The sequence below is a fragment of the Triturus cristatus genome, chromosome 6 (genome assembly GCF_964204655.1).
Source record: "Triturus cristatus chromosome 6, aTriCri1.1, whole genome shotgun sequence".
NCBI classification, from domain to species: Eukaryota; Metazoa; Chordata; class Amphibia; order Caudata; family Salamandridae; genus Triturus; species Triturus cristatus.
In genome coordinates this window covers 1,244,780,427-1,244,799,322 of record NC_140589.1, presented here as the reverse complement: position 1 = coordinate 1,244,799,322, position 18,896 = coordinate 1,244,780,427, and the positions used below count along the sequence as shown (strand labels likewise).

General features: G+C 45.4%; 1 protein-coding gene across 1 annotated transcript in view; it reads right to left on the bottom strand.

The window, feature by feature from the left end:
- The window catches only part of TTC27 (tetratricopeptide repeat domain 27), a 1,631,130-nt gene that overhangs the window by 50,810 nt on the left and 1,561,424 nt on the right, over positions 1-18,896 (bottom strand). Inside the window, exon 19 of the mRNA XM_085612184.1 lies at positions 6,802-6,902. Coding sequence (XP_085468310.1) covers positions 6,802-6,902 — 101 coding nt within the window. The remainder of the gene's footprint in view (positions 1-6,801; positions 6,903-18,896) is intronic.

Below are 18,896 nucleotides of genomic sequence, written 5' to 3'. Positions count from 1 at the left end.
GTGGTTGAGCCACTGAGAGCTCAAGTCAGTCTTGACCCTGAAGCCTGGCTCTGGCTCAGCTTGAGGTCCTGTTGGAACCTCGAGCCCATAACGAACCAAGCTTTTATTACCTTCTGCCTGCCACCCTCCCTCTACCCAGTATGTGGAGTTACTAACAGAGCTGCCAACTTTGTAACTGGGGAACCAGGTTCGAATCTCCGTGCCAGCTCAACATCCTGAGATTCTGGGCAAATCATTTAATTTCCTGATGCCTATTAACAATGAATATGACCTTGGGTAATGGGACTGGTACTCATGTAATTCCCTCTAGTAACTTTGTGCTATATAAAAACTGCAGAAAAATGCACAGAGGTAAAAACAAAGACTTGTCATAAGGAAAGGCAAATAGATACTCATTTACTGGTTGGTTTATGCAAAGTGAAGCCAGAAAACCTGGATAATTGCAACTTACAACTTAAATAGTGTGTTCTGAAGCAAATATTTTATTTCACCAAAACTCCTTTTTCTTCAGTATCATGTATGAAAGCACTTCCAAATCTGTGAATTCAACAATACCAGTTGTATCTGGGAATTAAGGAGCTGGATGCCCAGTTGTCTCTTGAGGAAATCCGTGAGACGTTGCGGATGTTCCCTGTGGCCAAACCCCCTGGGGGAGACAGAGTCCCGTTTGAATTTTATCAGGCCTACTCGGCCACGGTGGCTCAGGTCCTGCCACAGGTATATAGGGAGTCTTTTGAGCGGGGAATTTTACACCCCACTATGAGGGAGGGGGAGATATGCATGCTCTTAAAACCTGATGGAGATGTGCAGGATACAGCCACATACCGCCGGCTTACTATGATAAACTCGGACGTTAAAATACAATGCAAGCTGTTGGCAACACGCCTAGCCCTGAACATGCCCGTTTGATTCATGAGGACCAATGAGGTTTTATACCAGGGTGATATACTGGCATGAATATAAGATGGTTAACGCACATAATGCATGAGGTAAAATACAGAGACAAGGAATTGACCTTGGTGTCGATTGACTTCGAAAAAGCCTTTGACGCCGTGGATTGGGGGCACCTGCTGGAAGTGCTGAGGACAGTGGTATTTGGACCGCAGTTTCACCGCTGGGTTAAATTACTATATACTGGGCAGCGAGCGCAGGTTCGTGTGAACCCAATTCGATCGGGAGTGTGGTCAGTGGAGTGGGGAACGCGTCAGGGGTGCCCGCTCTCACCGCTGCTTTTTCTCTTGCTATTGAACCGCTGGCGGTCTGGGTGCAGAGAGACCTTCAGCAATGGGGCATTTGGACTGGAGAGACACTGCATGTAATATCACTGTACGCAGATGATTCCCTTTTTATATAGCCTTGCCTGGCGCTGCCTAGGCTGCTACATCTCTTGGATAATTTTGGGGAATACTCTGTGCTGTGTCTCAATTGGCACAAATCCTTGCTCTTCCCTCTGGCTCGCATGTCCACCCTGCCCTTGGAGCACCTCCCCAGTCTTGGGCTACACTGAGAACAGTCACATTTTCGATACCTAGGTGTGCAGGTGGCGCTTGAGGATGCCCAGTTGTTGCACCTCAATGTAGACAGGGTAGTGGTGGCACTATGGCATTAGGTGTCCTTTTGAAACTCGTTACCATTCTCACTGACGGGCAGACTGGCGGTGTCCAAAATGGTGGTGTTGTTGCGTTACCTTTACATACTCCAAAACTCACTATGTCCGGTTCCCAAAAGGATCTTTAAGAAACTGGACACTGTGCTTGTGTCATTGATGAGAGAGAGACGTCGCAGCAGAGTTTCTTAGGCAGCCTAACCAGTCTGTATGAGGAGAGGGGGACTGGAGGGGCCTGGACTTACATTATTATACGCAACACTTGCAGCATGCGACACGTTGGCTAGATGATGGGGAAAACTGGGAGAAAAGACTGCTGGCTGGAGGAGTTAAACCGAATGAACTTCTGGTGGCATTGATGGAGGATGAGGGGGTCTCGGACGACATACCCTACATAGTTTGTCATACTGCCAGTAATTGGCAGAAGTATGTGTAAATGGTCCGGAGACGCGCCCAGTTTCATCGGGAGCTCCCTATGCCGGTACTTGCCCCAGTGTGGGAAATGATGGCGCACATGTCATTTCAGCTGTGGAGGGAAGGGGGCTGTGAAGTGTTAGCTAACCTTTACCTGGGTGAAATGTTCTTTACATACGAGTAGGCGTGCAGGGACTTTGAGCTGGGGCAGGGCCACTACCTACATTATGCTGGTCTGGCAGAAATAGCCAAGGTGACCTAGCCCATATACCCCAATGTCCAGCCGACAACCCGCACTCTAGCTATGTTGCTCACGTGTGGCTCCGGGTGCAGTAGGGTGACCAACCGTCCGTAAATTTCACGGACAGTCCGTAAATTGGACCTAATGTCCGTTGTCCGTGAGGATCCTTTTTACGGACGCCTTTTGTCCGTAATTTTAGGCATTACAGAGAACTGATCTGTTCCCCTGCGAGAGGCCTCGGCTCCCTGATGGGGCCGCCTCGTACTCCTCTGAGTACAAGAGCAGCCCCACACCGCCCAATGTCATTCTGTGTGGGGCTGATTGCCACATACAGAATGACAATGGGTCAGTCTGGGCTGGCACAGCATGTGGTGGCCTCCTCCTGCCTCGGTCCAGGCAGAGCATTCTGTCACATGGAAGTGCAAAAACGCCCATGTTGCTGCTACCTGAGAATCCAGTTAATCGAAGGAGGCGGTGAAAGAAGTTCAAAGGAAAGGATTATAGTTATAGTATAACAGCCATGGTTGCTGCTTTTTTATTTTATGCAACAACCATTGACAAAGCCAATAGTTCTGGCTTGTTGTAGTTGTAACGTTACTTGTTCCAAGTGTAACGTTACTTGTTGTATTATATATCTGGATGCAATGACACAAGCAACAAAAATGTGCATTCAGTACAGGTATTATGAGTTTTATTTCTTCATGTTGTTCATATGGTGAATAAACAATATCATATCATATGTTACATACAATGTAGGTTAAAAATAATGGATCAACAATAATAAAAAGATGCATATACAATACAATATAAAATAGGTGGCAGCTTGTAATGAATAATCGCAATCGACGCGCGTTTCGGCGTTCACAACGCCTTCATCAGGAGTAGCCACTTAAGTATTGTAGATACTTAAGTGGCTACTCCTGATGAAGGCGTTGTGATCGCCAAAACGCGCGTCGATTGCGATTATTCATTACAAGCTGCCACCTATTTTATATTGTATTGTATATGCATCTTTTTATTATTGTTGATCCATTATTTTTAACCTACATTGTATGTAACATATGATATGATATTGTTTATTCACCATATGAACAACATGAAGAAATAAAACTCATAATACCTGTACTGAATGCATGCTTTAGCTTTTTTCTCGTTTTCCTATAACTTAAATACGATAGATGTTCATCTATGATTTGGAGATTGCCTAGGAGTTTACTTCACTATACGAATATTACCCTGTCCTAGGAATACAACTATTTGCTGTTCAGGGGGTCCTTGTTTTCTTCCACCGACAAGCAACAAAAATACCAGTCGGGCGGCACATTATATTAAGCACAGATTTTTAGCTTATGTGTTTTAAGCCACGCATTTTATTACATTAAACACCCTTTTGGAGAGACCCCCTTAGTTTTTACATCCCACTTAAAGCTCTGGAAACACCACTATGTCACAGTCGCCCCACGTCCAGGCACTGTGCATCATGCATGACTCATGCCTTCCACTTTTTCAGATTGCCTAAGGGCCGGGGCATAGTGAACCCTGCCCCACCACACCCCTCGCTTTAGGAACTACAGCGAGGGTGGAGTTCTTGATGGGTCTCATAATTATTGTGAAAAGGTGAGTGAGTAAGTAAGTGAAGGGATGGGTGGATGGATGGCTGGATGGATGGCTGGATAGATGAGTGAAATGATGGATTGATGGATGAGTGAAAGGGTGATTGACGGGCAAGAGAATGAGTGGATGGATGAGTGAAATGATGGATGGATTGATGAATTGATAAGTGAAAGGGTGGATTGCTGAATTGATAAGTGAAAGGGTGAATGGATGGACGGATGAGTGAAAGGGTGGATGTAAGGCTGCATGAGTGAGTGAAAGGGCGGGTAGATGGACAAAAGGATGGATAGATGAGTGAAGGAGGGAAAGGGTGGATGGATGAGAGAAAGTATGAATGGATGAGTGAAAGGATGGATGAATGATAGGTTCAATGGATGGATTCATGAGTGGATGAGTAGATGGGTGGGTGGGTGGATGGAAGCATGGATGGCTAAGTGAAAGGGGAATTGAAAGTGAAAGGGGGATGGGTAAATGGATGGCTGAACGGGTGAATGGGTAGAAGGATGAGTGACTGGATGGATGAATGAGTAAGTGAAAGGATGGCTTGATAGGTAAATGGCTGGATGGATGAGTGAATGGATGGATGGGTGGAAGAGTGGATGGATGAGTGTACGGATGGATAGGGTGAAAGGGTGGATGGATGGATGATGGATGAGTAAAAGGGTGGATTGAGGGATGGATGAGTGAAATGATGGATGGAAGGATACGTGATGGATAGGTTTGCATATGGTTGAATATGAACATGGATGGGAACAGAGGGAAGGACAGAATGAATGGTGAAAGACTGAATGATGGATGAAAGTATGATTACACCTTGTAAGCCCCATTATCTTAAGCAGCATTTCTTATACATTGACTTTCACATTTATATAAGTGATTGTCTCTATATAATATGTGTGTGTTGTAACGCACTCCGACACTCTGCCCCACATACTTGGGATGATTAGCACTATAGAAGACATTAAATACACATGAGAGAGGGTCTATGTGAAGATGAGGGGCGCCATTGGAGGGTGGTATCAAAGCCGGACTGGCTGAACCAGGCATCAGGCATTTTCTCTGGGAGCTGGAAAGGTGGGGGCGGTTTTGTTACCACAAAAAGACCTGCACATTTGCTTAAAGCCGCGCGCACACTGACAAACCATGAAGTGCACAATTGTCTCAACCTAATGTAAACTTATTTTCACTTGTACTTTAGTAGCTGTCTATTTACTTACTTATATACTATTGCGCAACCTTCTCTGATGTGTCTGTAAAACGTACCTTTTGTCCTGAATTTTGACCTCCTGTCCTGAATTTTTGTCCTGAATTTTGACCCCTTGTCCTGAATTTTTACACTCACTGTCCTGAATTTGCACCCATGTCAGTTGGTCACCCTAGGGTGCAGACTGATTTCCCTCCTCCACAAGGCAAAAAGGATTGACTTAACTTGCCCCCTCCCAGAGCAAGGTGGCATGGGATGCTGACTTAGCTGAATCCCTGGATGACAAGACATGGTCTGCCATAAGTGCGCGCACTCATACAGTATCCTGTAATGCGCGTTTTAAACTAGTGCACTACAACTTCATACACCAGTGAACCTTCATCGAATTACCACAAACCAATCAGATGCTTGCCCAAGGTGCGGCGAGTCAGGGGCTGAAATTCTACACTTAGCATGGTGATGTCCTGGTCCCATGTGTTGGGTCTGTGCGAAGGGGCATGGGCTTTCATGTTGAGTTACACTGCTTATTGGGACACATTAAGAAACCCAAGAAATACAAAATGGCTTACAAACTGCTGCAGTTACTGCTGGTGCTGGCGAGGTGTAGGGTGGCCATTTTAAGGATTGGTCAGCAAGCCCCGGATATAGAACCATGGAATATGGAGGTCTACGAATGGTCACTGGCAGAAGAAGCTCACATGAAGTTAAGCCGTAGGGATGACAAGTCGCAAGAGGAACTTAGTGAATGGAGGGAGATGTATAATGCTTTTTTGAACCCCGAACTGGATGAGAGGTACCAGCATGTGTCAGACACTAGTGGGGACATGACTGAAGGGGATGGGGAATAAAACGCAAAAAGTGTAAGACCTATGATTATACCTTATATTCAAATGCTAGGTCAGTCGATAATACCTCCATTCTGTACAATACCTAACTGCTGTATTTGATTACTGGCCTACATCATCTGTCAATGTACAATTACTGCGATTTTGTTAAAAACAAAAATAAAGGTATTTAAAAAGAAAATATCAGTTGTACAAAAAGCTATGTGTATGATTTAATACACTATGAGGCTGCTCTGTGGTACTCTGGGCCCCCAAGAGGGTTCACATGACAGCTGTCTTGCCTCTTAGTTCACTGATGGTTCATGCTAAAAAAATATAACTTTTAATAAGCCTTTCTCAATGCAGTGCTATGTGACATATTACTGTTAAAGCTTCCACGCTAAAGAAATACACTTTTTATATATTCAAAGGACTGTATTATTTCACGTGATGTTTGTGACGTGATTTACAGAGAAAAAAAATTCAGGGCTTAGCTTGTGCACCGGCTCTAAGAGCCGAGACAGACCCAGTGGCTCGGCTGTGGCTCGGCTCTCCCTTTTAATTTGTTGGCTCGCCCACCTCTACTTTCTGCGAGCCTCACACCTGTACACGTCACAGCTCCAAATCCACCCACAGCCGCCCAGCCTCTGACAGAACACTCTACCTCCAATAATGGCCACTTTTTATTTAATCGTTCACTGTGCTCTCCAGCACATGCAAGCAACTTGTTCAAAAACAATGTTCCAACTCGTTCAAAAGCTTAAAGTTCTAGCGCCTTCTGGTGCACCTGAACCCTCTGGCCCGCTTGCCCAGAAGCAAAGTATTATTATTTTTTTTTTAAAACAGCGCATGCAATTTGACATTATTTGTTTTTTACAAACCGAATCTGTACACTCACCTTTGCTTTGGATGAGAGGCCGCGCAAGTTGAGTCGAGCGGAAGACAGCATCTGCACAGCTTCCTGGAGGTTGGTTTTGGTCTTGCTGCACCTCACCGCCACTAGGGGTCAGAGTGGAACTCCAATCAGTTTAGCACACTTGCACATAAGATGAAAACGTTTGCAGACAAGGCCTAAACACAGCATTATGGTTTTGTTTCACAGCTACTGAATAGATACTGAAAATACAATTAAGGTACAACAAAGGTATGTGCAACCACGGCTGAAATCGAAGTTTACAATTTTAATTTGTTTGAACAAGAGGACAAAACTGAAACATATCTACTATATCAGAGAGCCGCTCGGCAAGGGTAGACATGAAGGCGAAGCGGATAGCAGAAAGCGAACACAATACAAGATACAGGTTTTGCAGGTACTAATGCACTCTGCCACCCATCTCCCAGGGGTCAACATTCTAGGACCTACTTAAACAGTAAAATATGATAGCCCTCAATCCGGCACACGGACCTCAGTATTGGCCCAGCATTGTAGAGGATCCCTAACCACCCCCTGGGTTCATGCAAGGATTGCAGAAATTTTGCAGATGGCTTATTCTTGCTTAGGGAATATTTTACCCCCTAGAAGTCAACCCTCAACCAGTCCCACAGAGGCTCTAAACCCTTTAGAATCAAAGTCCCTCATAGCTTCCAGAAACATTTTCATCCTGGGAAGAGTGCCCAAGCCACAGAGAAGGAGATTCCAGATTGTCATTCTCCTTCTGAGACAAAGCTATAGTATTTTCTCACGCCAGCCAACCAAACACCACCATGTCTGTATTTTATATTTGGCACCAGAGGGTAGGCTGTGCGGCTTTACACACCAGCTGTCACTCCAGGCCATGGTGTAAATCAGGCACGCCCTGCATAGCTCTCTCCTTTTTGGATGCTAGGGAGTCCTTTGAGGAGCTAACACCAAACGCTAGGATGTGCACCTCGGTGCAAGTTATCAAGCAGGCCCATCCAAGAGTCTAACTTCAGAACACTGTATGAGACAGGATTTAAAAGATTGAAGTCACTCAAAAGACCCCCCCATCCAACCCCACTTTTGTCTTCTGATACTGAAGTCAGACATTCAAGCTTCAATTGAACAACCTAGACTACTTGGTCCTCGGTCTGAACTCAGTTAGTAGCTTCTTTTGCGCCATATATCGATAGAGTGCAGTAGCATCCTTGCTACATGGGACAACTCTTGTTCATCAGGGCACTCGTTAGTGGATTCCTTCTTGCCTTCTTTATGAATTATAGGTCTGGGTTTGGAATAATTCCTCCCTCTTTTTCCTCCTCTGGTCATAGCACGAGCAGATCGTTAAGCGCAGCCAGGACTGGCCAACAACGGCACGAAGGATCTTCTGTCCAGAACCAGGGAGGTGGAAGATGAGAATCTCTGTGGTTTCGCCTCTTTTATTCGGCTGCTGCTGGATCTTCAACAGCCCGGGTCTGCTCAAATGGGCCAGGATCAGCAGATGGTGTTAGCAAGGCAGGAACGAAATGACCTAGATTATGGAATTAAGATTTTGGCAGGCATTCCCGAAGTTCACCTGAGCACTCTGAGAGCAACACTACATGCAGCAGTGTGCTTTGTTTTAAGTCTCAAGAAATGTGACCACCTTTCCCCTGCTAACCCTCCAATGGCTCCCCATTATAGTGCGGCCCAATTCAAAACCGCTGGCATTACCCAGGGGTGTAACACAGGCCCCCGCAGCCCCCGGGGTGCGGGGGGCCCCAAGCTCCAGGGGGTCCCCTTGGCACTGCACTCTGGCCGGAGAGCTCCTGATTGAGCCTGGAGGGGGCCCTCTTCGTACCGTGCAGGGAGGCCCCCTCAATGTTCATTACGCCAGTGGCATTACCTACAGGGCACTACCCTCCTCTTCACCCTCCGATTTAAACGAGAAACTGAAAATCTCTGGCGCTAATAGGGGCAGAGACACAACCACCTGGACGCTGGGCACTGTCTCTCCGGAAGTTTAATCAGTGCGTCACAGTGAGAAAGTCGCTCGACAGCTTCCCACACTATTGGTGAAGACTGAATCAGATACTTGCTTGCACTCTCTCACTATGCAGAGAAAAGCTGTGCATGGAATGGGCAATGCTTAATTTGAAAACGAATGAGTACCGGTGCCCAGAGCTCTGCTCAGAAGCCACCAGCCCGCGCAATTAAATGTCGGCGCACAAAGCAGCCGTTCTTGCCACAAATTGAAGGCCGCGGGGGAGCAAGACGATGTCTGAATTTAAACTGCAATCACAACAGGATTCTTAAATGCATTTCCACATCTGTAGTTTTACTTCCACGCCTCAACTACACGACGCTCAGAACAGCATAAACGCATGCTGGGTTTAGCAAAGCTCTGTTTTTTATGTCATGGATGCCCCCACGTCTCCCTTATCATTCCCAGCGATAGCGTCTGTCCCGTGAAAATTAGGTTTAGGTGTTGCTTCGGGTTGAACCAACGAGCTCCCAGGATCCGCCGAAGCATTTAGATTTTTATGAACCATAAACACTGCGCGGAGAATGGTCATGTAATTAGTCTGCACGCGTGTACCCTCGGATTTTATAGCTATGTCCCAGATTGTTGTCATTACAGTTTTGCATACGAAGCAAGCGACTAAAAGCACTCTGAAAACACGGTTTTCACTCAAGAAACACAAACTGAAAATGCCATGGTGTTCCGGACAAGCTCTTCGGAAACGTGCTACCAATGAGCAATATCTATCTATCTATCTATCTATCTATCTATCTATCTATCTATCTATCTATCTATCTATCTATCTATCTATCTATCTATCTATCTATCTATCTGTCTGTCTGTCTGTCTGTCTATCTATCTATCACATGTATGTTATCTATTATCTGTATGTTATCTATTATCTGTATGTTATCCATCTAGCTATCTGTTAACTGTCTATCTATCTGTCTATCTGTCTATCTATCTATCTAGAAACAAAACTTAAAATGCCATATTGTTCAGGACCAGCTCTTCAGAAACGTGCTACCAATGAGCAATATCTATCTATCTATCTACTTACCAACCTATCTATCGATCTACATACCTATCTATCCATATTCTATCTATCTATCTATCTATCTATCTATCTATCTATCTATCTATCTATCTATCTATCTATCTATATATCTATCTATCCATCCATCTATCATATGTATGTTATCTATCTAGCTATCTGTTATCTATCTATTATCTGTATGTTATCCATCTAGCTATCTGTTATCTATCTATCTATCTATCTATCTATCTATCTACCTATCAATCGATCTACCTACCTATCTATCCATATTTTATCTATCTATCTTTCCATCTATCATATGTATGTTATCTACCTAGCTATCTGTTATCTGCCGATCTATTATCTGTATGTTATCCATCTAGCTATCTGTTATCTATCTATCTATCTATCTAGAAACCAAAACTGAAAATGCCATATTGTTGAGGACCAGCTGTTCGGAAACGTGCTAACAATGAGCAATATCTATCTATCTATCTATCTATCTATCTATCTATCTATCTATCTATCTATCTATCCATCATATGTATGTTATCTATTATCTGTGTTATCCATCTAGCTATCTGTTAACTGTCTATCTATCTGTCTATCTATCTGTCTATCTATCTATCTATCTATCTATCTAGAAACCAAAACTGAAAATGCCATATTGTTCAGGACCAGCTCTTCAGAAACCTGCTACCAATGAGCAATATCTATCTATCTATCTACTTACCAACCTATCTATCGATCTACATACCTATCTATCCATATTCTATCTATCTATCTATCTATCTATCTATCTATCTATCTATCTATCTATCTATCTATCTATCTATCTATCTATCTATCTATCTATCCATCCATCTATTATCTGTATGTTATCCATCTAGCTATCAGTTATCTATCTATCTATCTATCAATCGATCTACCTACCTAGCTATCCATATTTTATCTATCTATCTTTCCATCTATCATATGTATGTTATCTATCTAGCTATCTGTTATCTGCCTATCTATTATCTGTATGTTATCCATCTAGCTATCTGTTATCTATCGATCTATCTAGAAACCAAAACTGAAAATGCCATATTGTTGAGGACCAGCTGTTCGGAAACGTGCTAACAATGAGCAATATCTATCTATCTATCTATCTATCTATCTATCTATCTATCTATCTATCTATCTATCTATCTATCTATCTATCTATCTATCTATCTTTTGTCTGTCTAAATTTAGATATTTAGATCTTTTCTTAGATTCCCAGTGGGGCGCCATAGTTTTCCTAAAACAGTCATGAGGTTTCCTTGGTTGCATGCTTTAAATATGGTTTAATCAAACATGGCGACCACTTTGAAAAAGACTTTCAATTCAGCCGAAACGGGTCTGTCCTCCATTTCAGGTGCATGGAAACAATAATGCAATAAAACATTAAAAAACACAACTCCTCCAGAGGCTACTTTCCTTCACAAAAACATCTAGCACAAAGAGTTAGTGTGTATGCAAAAAAAAGGAAGTAGGGAACTCAAGGTATTTCCCAGGATTTAGGTGGAGAGCAGCTCCTTTATATATAAAACTTTACAACACCACCGACACTCAACCTGCTCACCTCAAGTATCTGTTATTGTAGCAGAGTTTTTAATCATAGTGCCATCTTCATCAAGCTCAGAAAGTGATAGAGAGGTTCGCCATTTTTAGGATTAGCTAGTGCCATCCACACGGAGCTGAAAAATGGCAAAAACCTTTTACCACCCCAGGCACAGTATTATAACTTTGGATTGGTGAAATCCAAGTCAACCTGGAATGGCTAAACGCAGTCCGTGACACATGTTTCGCTCTTAGAGCTAGTCAGAGAGACATAGCTTTATCCAGTCACAAGGCAAAACCTAGTAGAAGTCAAAGCAATATGCTTTCAGGGTTAGAGACTGCATGAATTATACAAAAGAGGAAGGAGGGAACACTGGATAGTTCCAAAGTATTAGGCGGAGAGCAGCTCCTTCATATGGAACAATTTAGTGTCAGAAAGGTTACAAAATCCTTCTGTCTGGTGGACAAAGCTATGTCTTTCTGGTGAACTCTGCTCAGCTGGTGCAGAGATCTCAGGCTGTACATAATAGGGGCTTGTGCACCTCAGGGGGCTTTGGTGCCTGGCTTTATGCATAGTCAGTACACTCAGTGCAGACTGTATGTAAAAGAGATTTTCCCAACTAATGGGGCTTGGGTCTCTGGAGGGAGTGGGCTCTATGCACAGTCTCAACGCTGAGCGCAGCCTGTGCATAGTGGGGGCCTGGCCCTCTAGAGGGAGTGATCACTACACACAGTCTTCTTACTGAGTCCAGACTATGCATATTACAGGCTTGCCCATCTAATGAGGCTTACATGTCTGGAGAGAGTACGCTCTATGCACATTATTTATACTGAGCACAAACACAGTGTAGTAGGGGCTTGCTCACCTAATAGGGCTTGGGTCTCTACAGGAAGTGGGTTCAATGCATGATCTGTGCACTAAGGGCAGACTGGCCACAACATTTATGAAACTTTCTGCTGCCAGCTAGCAGGGACTTGCCCACCTAATGGAGCTTGGGTCTCTGGGAGGAGTGGGCTCTACGCACAGTCGGTACACTGAGAGCAGACTGTGCGTAGTAAGAGCTTGCCCACCTAATATCATTTAGATGTCAGGGGGAATGGGCTCTACGCACTGAGAACAAACGTGCATAGTAGGGGCTTGGCCACCTAATGGGGCTTCAGTCTCTGGAGTAAGGGGTCTCTATGCATAGTCTCCGCACTGAGCCTTGACTGTGCGTAGTAGGGGCTCATCCACCTACTTGCGCTTGCAGGTCCGGAGGGAGTGAGCTCTATGCACAGTATGTGCACTGTCCGGAGGGAGTGGGCTCTATGCACAGATTGCGCCTTGTGTATTAACTGTGTGTACACAGGTCTTGTCCACCTTATGGAGCTTAGGTTTCTAGAGGCAGTGGGCTCTACGCATAAGTCTATGCACTCAGTGCTGACTGCAGTAGTAAGGGCTTGCTCATCTAATACCGCTCGCAGGTATGGAGGGAATGGGCTCTATGCACCACCTGCACACTGAGGCAGACTGTCTATAGTAATGGCTGGTTATGTAAATGGACTTCATAGTGTGTTGGGAGTGGACTCTCCAGAAAGAGTTTTGCATTGTCCAAAGTCTGTGCTTCGTTTTTTTTGGGGGGGGTTCTCCTGATCCTCAAGACGGCCGCAATTCCAAAATAGTTTTTTCTACCTTGACAAAAGAGGAAAACCGTTTGGGATCCTGCCCACACACATGATCCAGGGGGTCCCTACCCTGCCCCGTCTATATGTTTTCATTTTAATTTTCAAGACACATGGACTAAGTACCAATGTCCTGCAATGGTGGGCGCAACATTTATGAAACTATTGCAGACAGATTCCCAGCTGACTCGGGGAGTCAGAAACCATGGAGGGGAAAGCAGCGTCAGTTTCTGCCACTAAGAGGAGCAAGCTGTGTTGATTCCTGCCACCCATTGGGAGGACTGCATCTCCTGAGCTCCTCTGCTTGCTACTGCGCATTGAGTCCCTGCGGCATGGGACGAGCCCAGGCACGTCACGGGACGTGCCCGGGCAAAGCGCGGGACATGGCCCGTTCATGCCTGTCATCAGCCGGAAGAGGCTGGCCTGGGCCAGCCCCTTAACAACTGGTCTTCAGCTATTGTGTACCCCTTCATCAGTGAGATGATAAAACGGAAAGCGAAATCTACTGAACCAGGGAGTGAAATTAATAACACATGAGACTTACTTATTGAGGTTGGCGGACATGCTCTCTAAAGAAATAGAGATAACGAAGCGGCGTCTTTTGCTGGAGGAGGTAGGATCAGCCCCGAACTCAAATGGAACAGGCACACAGTCAGTCTTGTCAACTCATTATGTAATGCCTAGTACTTTGCCCTCACTTGTCACTATCATAGATTATCAAACTGAAGGCAGTCCAGTGGTAGAACCCCCGGGTAAAAGGAAAAGGGGAAGGGTGAAAAAACCATCTACAATAAAGACTGAAACCTTCAAAAAGTACAGATCAGGTTATACGTGTAGATACTCATTTATCACCTGTTCTGAGCGTTTCATCGCTCACGATTGATGGTTTATGTCACAAACTGGAACAAACTTTCTCACTTCATCCCCAACCGCTTTTTACCAGGCTGTCCAAAATAGAGGATACTTTGACTTTGTTGTGCAATAGTCCTCTTATTACCAGTTTGGGAGGGGACCGTGGTGGAAGGGGGTGTGAGCTCAGGTCCGATCAACAGGGGCTACCATCTGCCTGCTCTACTTATTCTACCACCCCCACTATATTATCCCAGGAGCCTGGACCAATATCCTCAAGATTATCAAGACCATCTTTTGGTATTGTCCCTAACCCATCCAGTGAGAAAACCTATAACCCTATGATTGGGGCTGGACAGAGGTCTCCTTTATTGGCCTCGCGGCCCTTTAAAACTCATCCCATTTTAGCTTTAGAGCAGTCTCGAATGGGGGGAGGGATAATGGTATTGCCCCAGTTGCAAATAGTGGTTGCTAAGGTGGGTGGGGACCTGGTGATTATGGTTGAGGGCTTGTAAATCATCAAGGAGCAGCCATACAAACAAAGAGCAAGTTTAGATCTCCCTCCGGCAGCGTTTCCCTTCGTTATCATTCTAGCCAATACATCGGAATTAAAATCTGATCAAGAGGAATCCACTGAGCAGCTAATGCACAAAGTTCTACATTAGATCTTCACATTTTCGGAAGGTGGGTTTGATTAATACCAACACCTCATTATGGCTAAAAGAGTGAACTGGGTGGGAGCTGGGCCAAAAGTTATAGGAGGGGACTGCATTGTTACGAATTTTAATAATTAGAGTTTAGTAGGTGACCTACTGAGATTGACAAGTACTGATTCTGAGATTTGAGCCCTTCCGTTGGGCTTTTTTTAATAAACTCACTAGGCCATTCTCAACCGTACATCCTAAGGAGAAATTTACTCTTTACCCCCACCTCCCTTCTAATACTTATCCTCCCCCAAATAAGTGCTCCTGTACCCCTTAGCAACAGATTTGCCTTACTGGGAGATTTGGCCGAATGTGATTGACTTGTTGGGCCATCTGTAACACTGCCTAAAGAAAAAGACATGGTTCTCCTGTCCCTTACTACTCATGCAAAAGTGTGCATACAGGACAACACTCTTCCCTTGAGCCAGGGTCTAGATTATCTGGGAAGTGTCCTGGAACACGTAAAAGCAATCTCATGGAACATAGCGGGATATAATAAAAAAAAGGGTAACCCTGACTGGTTGAACTTGGTGACCCAATATGACATATTGTGTTTCCCGGAAACCTGGGAAATTGATCAGATACATTCAAATAGGTATCGATTATTTCAGACCCCCGCTATACGTTCGATTGCTGGGCTGATCTAGAAAAGGAATACTAACATGACTTTCTAATACACTTAGCTTAAAGGTAACAACATTTTTAAATACATCACCATATTATCATATCCTCCTCTATGAGCTTAATAAAGGTAGGAACTGGATCCTCATAAACTTTTATAATAATAACTTCGAAGGTAATTAGGCAAGTATCCTGAATCCTTTGGAAAAAGACATTGCCAATCTGGTGAAAGACCACTACAAACCCTGTGATATTGTATGGATGGGCGACTTTAAAGCCCATACCTGTAACAGGGGTAACTCTTCTGCATGCGGGCTGACCGATGCTGATGGGGATCCCTTTCCTCATTTTTGGCACAACGAGTATGGCGACACCCTCAATAGGTTGCTAATGGCCTTGTGATAATAAACCCATCTGATACTATAACTGGTCAATTAGATTTCATGTTTTCCACTCGTTCCTATTACTCAACACTTGACTATATTTTGTGTGAGAAGTTGGCCTGATGTATGATGTCACTAGTTATAGTGTACACCCTATATCAGTCCAAATACCCTTATGGTGATTGGTTGTAAAGTCAACCTTATAGACCAGCTATCCTAGTGGTAGCATGGACAAGAGCAGTCTTAGGCTAAACTCTGAATGGCATGTGAAGCCAGCTGTGATACCATATATAATCCCTTGAATACCAAATGAAAGGACACCACAACAGATATATATATAAAATAAAGTGTATTTATTCTAAGCAAACCCTCAGCACTCTTTATGAGTTTAGAGGTAAGTACAACACAGTCTTATTAATGCATACAGTAAGTCACACAGGTAAGTAATACAGTTAGGCCCTAGGGGCCACGCAAACCATATACTAAAGAAGTGGTATAAGAACCACTGTCACGGAAATAGAATAGGCCTAGGCCTAGGGAATCGCTGGGGCTACACTACACTAGCGTTAGTTAGGAAGTGGGAGGCCCACGGGATTCGTGTGCAGAGTGGAAACACTCACGCGTAATGCGTAAAAGTCAATAGCAATATTACAGTTTAGAATAGATAGATTTAGGACACTTCCGGAGTAGCTAGGAAGTTGAGACTTGAAAACTAGACACTAGGATAGTCACTACCCTGATGAGCACCGGAGTACCCAAGTTACCTAGCCCACAGGCTGCGGGTGCATAGGGGTGAAGATGCGTCGTTTTCGTCGTCGACTCCTATGGATGCCTGAAGAAAGATGCTGACAGGCAGTCAGGAGAGAGTGTCCGGTGGATCCCAAGCCTGGGATCAAGAAGAGAAGAAACCTGCAAGCAGAGGGGACAGAGTCAAGGTCACTAGCCAGTGACCACGTGGAACCAGGAAGGAACCAGGCGATGTCGTGAAGAGTTGCAGGGGAAGGTGAAGCTTGTCGCTGCAGCCAGGAGGACCAGGAAGCGTCGAGGACGACCAGGACCAGGAGGCGAGCTGTCCCACGAAGGCTCTTGCTGTCGGCGGCGTCGAAGTTGGACTAGGACTCACCAAGCCTTGGCAAGCGGGACCCACGAAGAACAAGGGACTTGCTTCTGGTGCAGACCAGGAAGGTCTGGGGTGCTTCTTCTTTGCAGAGAAGCGGGAGCCAGTCTGGAGGAGCCAAACCAGCGCAGAAGATTTCAGGGAGCGTCGTCACAAAGGCCACTAGCCAGCGGGCAAGCAACCGGACAGACGCGGCAAGCAGGAAAATGCTGAAGGGCCCCACGCAGGACTCGTGGAGTGTGGGGGGCTGGTCTTCGGTGCAGATGGTGCTTGGGGTTGGGGCTTCTCAATCCCCGATGCACAACTTCGAGGGTACCTCAGAAGCTGCGCTGTAAGTTACTAGCCACTTTTCCCAGGTAGCCGGTCCCACGTCGCTCGTCGCCTCCACGGATCTCAGCTCTGCTGCAGATGTGGATGAGGGTCGGAGAAGTCTGGAAATCAAGGCTCTGGTCGGGCTCTGCAATCGGTTCCTCGTCGAACGTTTCACAAAGCAAAGGGTAGTCACTTGATGGTGCCTGTTTGCACAGGGTAGCCACTCCTTGGCTACAAGGGAGATTCTTCAGTCTTCTTCTTTCGTCGAATGTCGAAGGTCCAGAGTTTCTGTTCAGTTTTGCAGGTTCAGGATAATCTAAAGTCTTGAGGCCCAACTCCCACTCTTATACTAATCTGGGGGGCTGGGATACCTGCTAGGTCACGCCTTATGGGTGGGACCTGGGAGGGGGTGGTTACACCCACTTCCCTTTGTCCAGTTTCGCGCCAGAGCTGGGGCTGGAGTGCCCCAGCGCCGGTTTGAACTGGACTATGCAAGGAACACCTTGTGTGCCCCAGGCATGTCTCATTCCTTTCAGCCCACCCTGCCCCAATACACTAAAGGCTGTCTGGGGAGGTGCTAGCACCTCCCCAAGCAGGAAACCTATTGTCCAGGCCTCCCTGGCTGGGATCACTCCCAGCAGCAGGAGGTCAGACTTGTGTCGTGGCAGCAGCATCCATTTTGTGATGCTGAGGCTTTGGTCAGAGGCTAACAGTTGAAGTATGATTTTAACATGTCTTTCCCTCTAGAAGGGGGGAATAATATTCTCATGTCCAGAAATGGCATGGGGGTATTATTCCCGAGTGTTAGACACCTTACACGACATGTTTTGATAAAGCCCAACCATAGTTACCATAACCGTCTAAGATTATAAGGCACTTTAAGAGTATATGGTAGGCTATATCATAGAACAGCTATAAGGACAAGGTTCCGAAAGCTGCAGACAGGCTCAACTCATGCTAGAGCACCATCTCACATGTTACCAAGCACTCTGCCTCCAGGATTGTCAAGGCCTGCCATAGGAGTGACTGATAGGTACACATGTGTCTATATGTAAGTTAGGTATAGGAATACTACACCTAAGCAAGGGGTGATTACACGACCTTGCCCCAGCTGAGTGATCAGCCAGTTGTGTCAAAATGGAAGGCCAGGCCAGGGGTGGCACAATACATGCTGCAGCCCCTGGTAGGCCTAGGGTACACCTATGCCCTGGGTACCTAGGGTACACTGTACAGGGCCCAATAAGGTGATCCTATCCAAATGGGTTATGCACCTAAAGTACATAGTAGTAATTTAGAGAGAGAACAGCAGGGCTGTGGGTCTGATTAGCAGGCCCACAGCCACATCTAAGTCGAAAACCAGTAAAGCAAAGCAAAAAGTGGGGGTGAACATAGAAAGCAGACCCTACTCTCCTACACAACCCCCCCCCAAACTTAGGGACATTAAACTAACCTTGACCAGTTGAGTCTTCATGTTCTAAGTGGAAATATCTGGAGAGTCCATCTGCATTGGCATGGTCAGTCCCAGGTCTATGTTCCACTGTGAAGTCCATCCCCTGTAGGGAAATGGACCACCTAAGAAGTTTGGGATTTTCACCCTTCATCTGATTTAGCCACAAGAGGGGCTTATGGTCTGTCTGAATCTTGAAGTGAGTGCCAAACAAGTATGGCCTCAGCTTCTTCAGGGCCCAAACCACAGCAAAGGCCTCCCTCTCAATAGCTGACCAACGTTTCTCTCTAGGGGTCAGCCTTCTACTTATAAAAGCAATGGGCTGGTCTTGACCATCTACATTCAGTTGTGAAAGAACAGCTCCCACACCTAACTCAG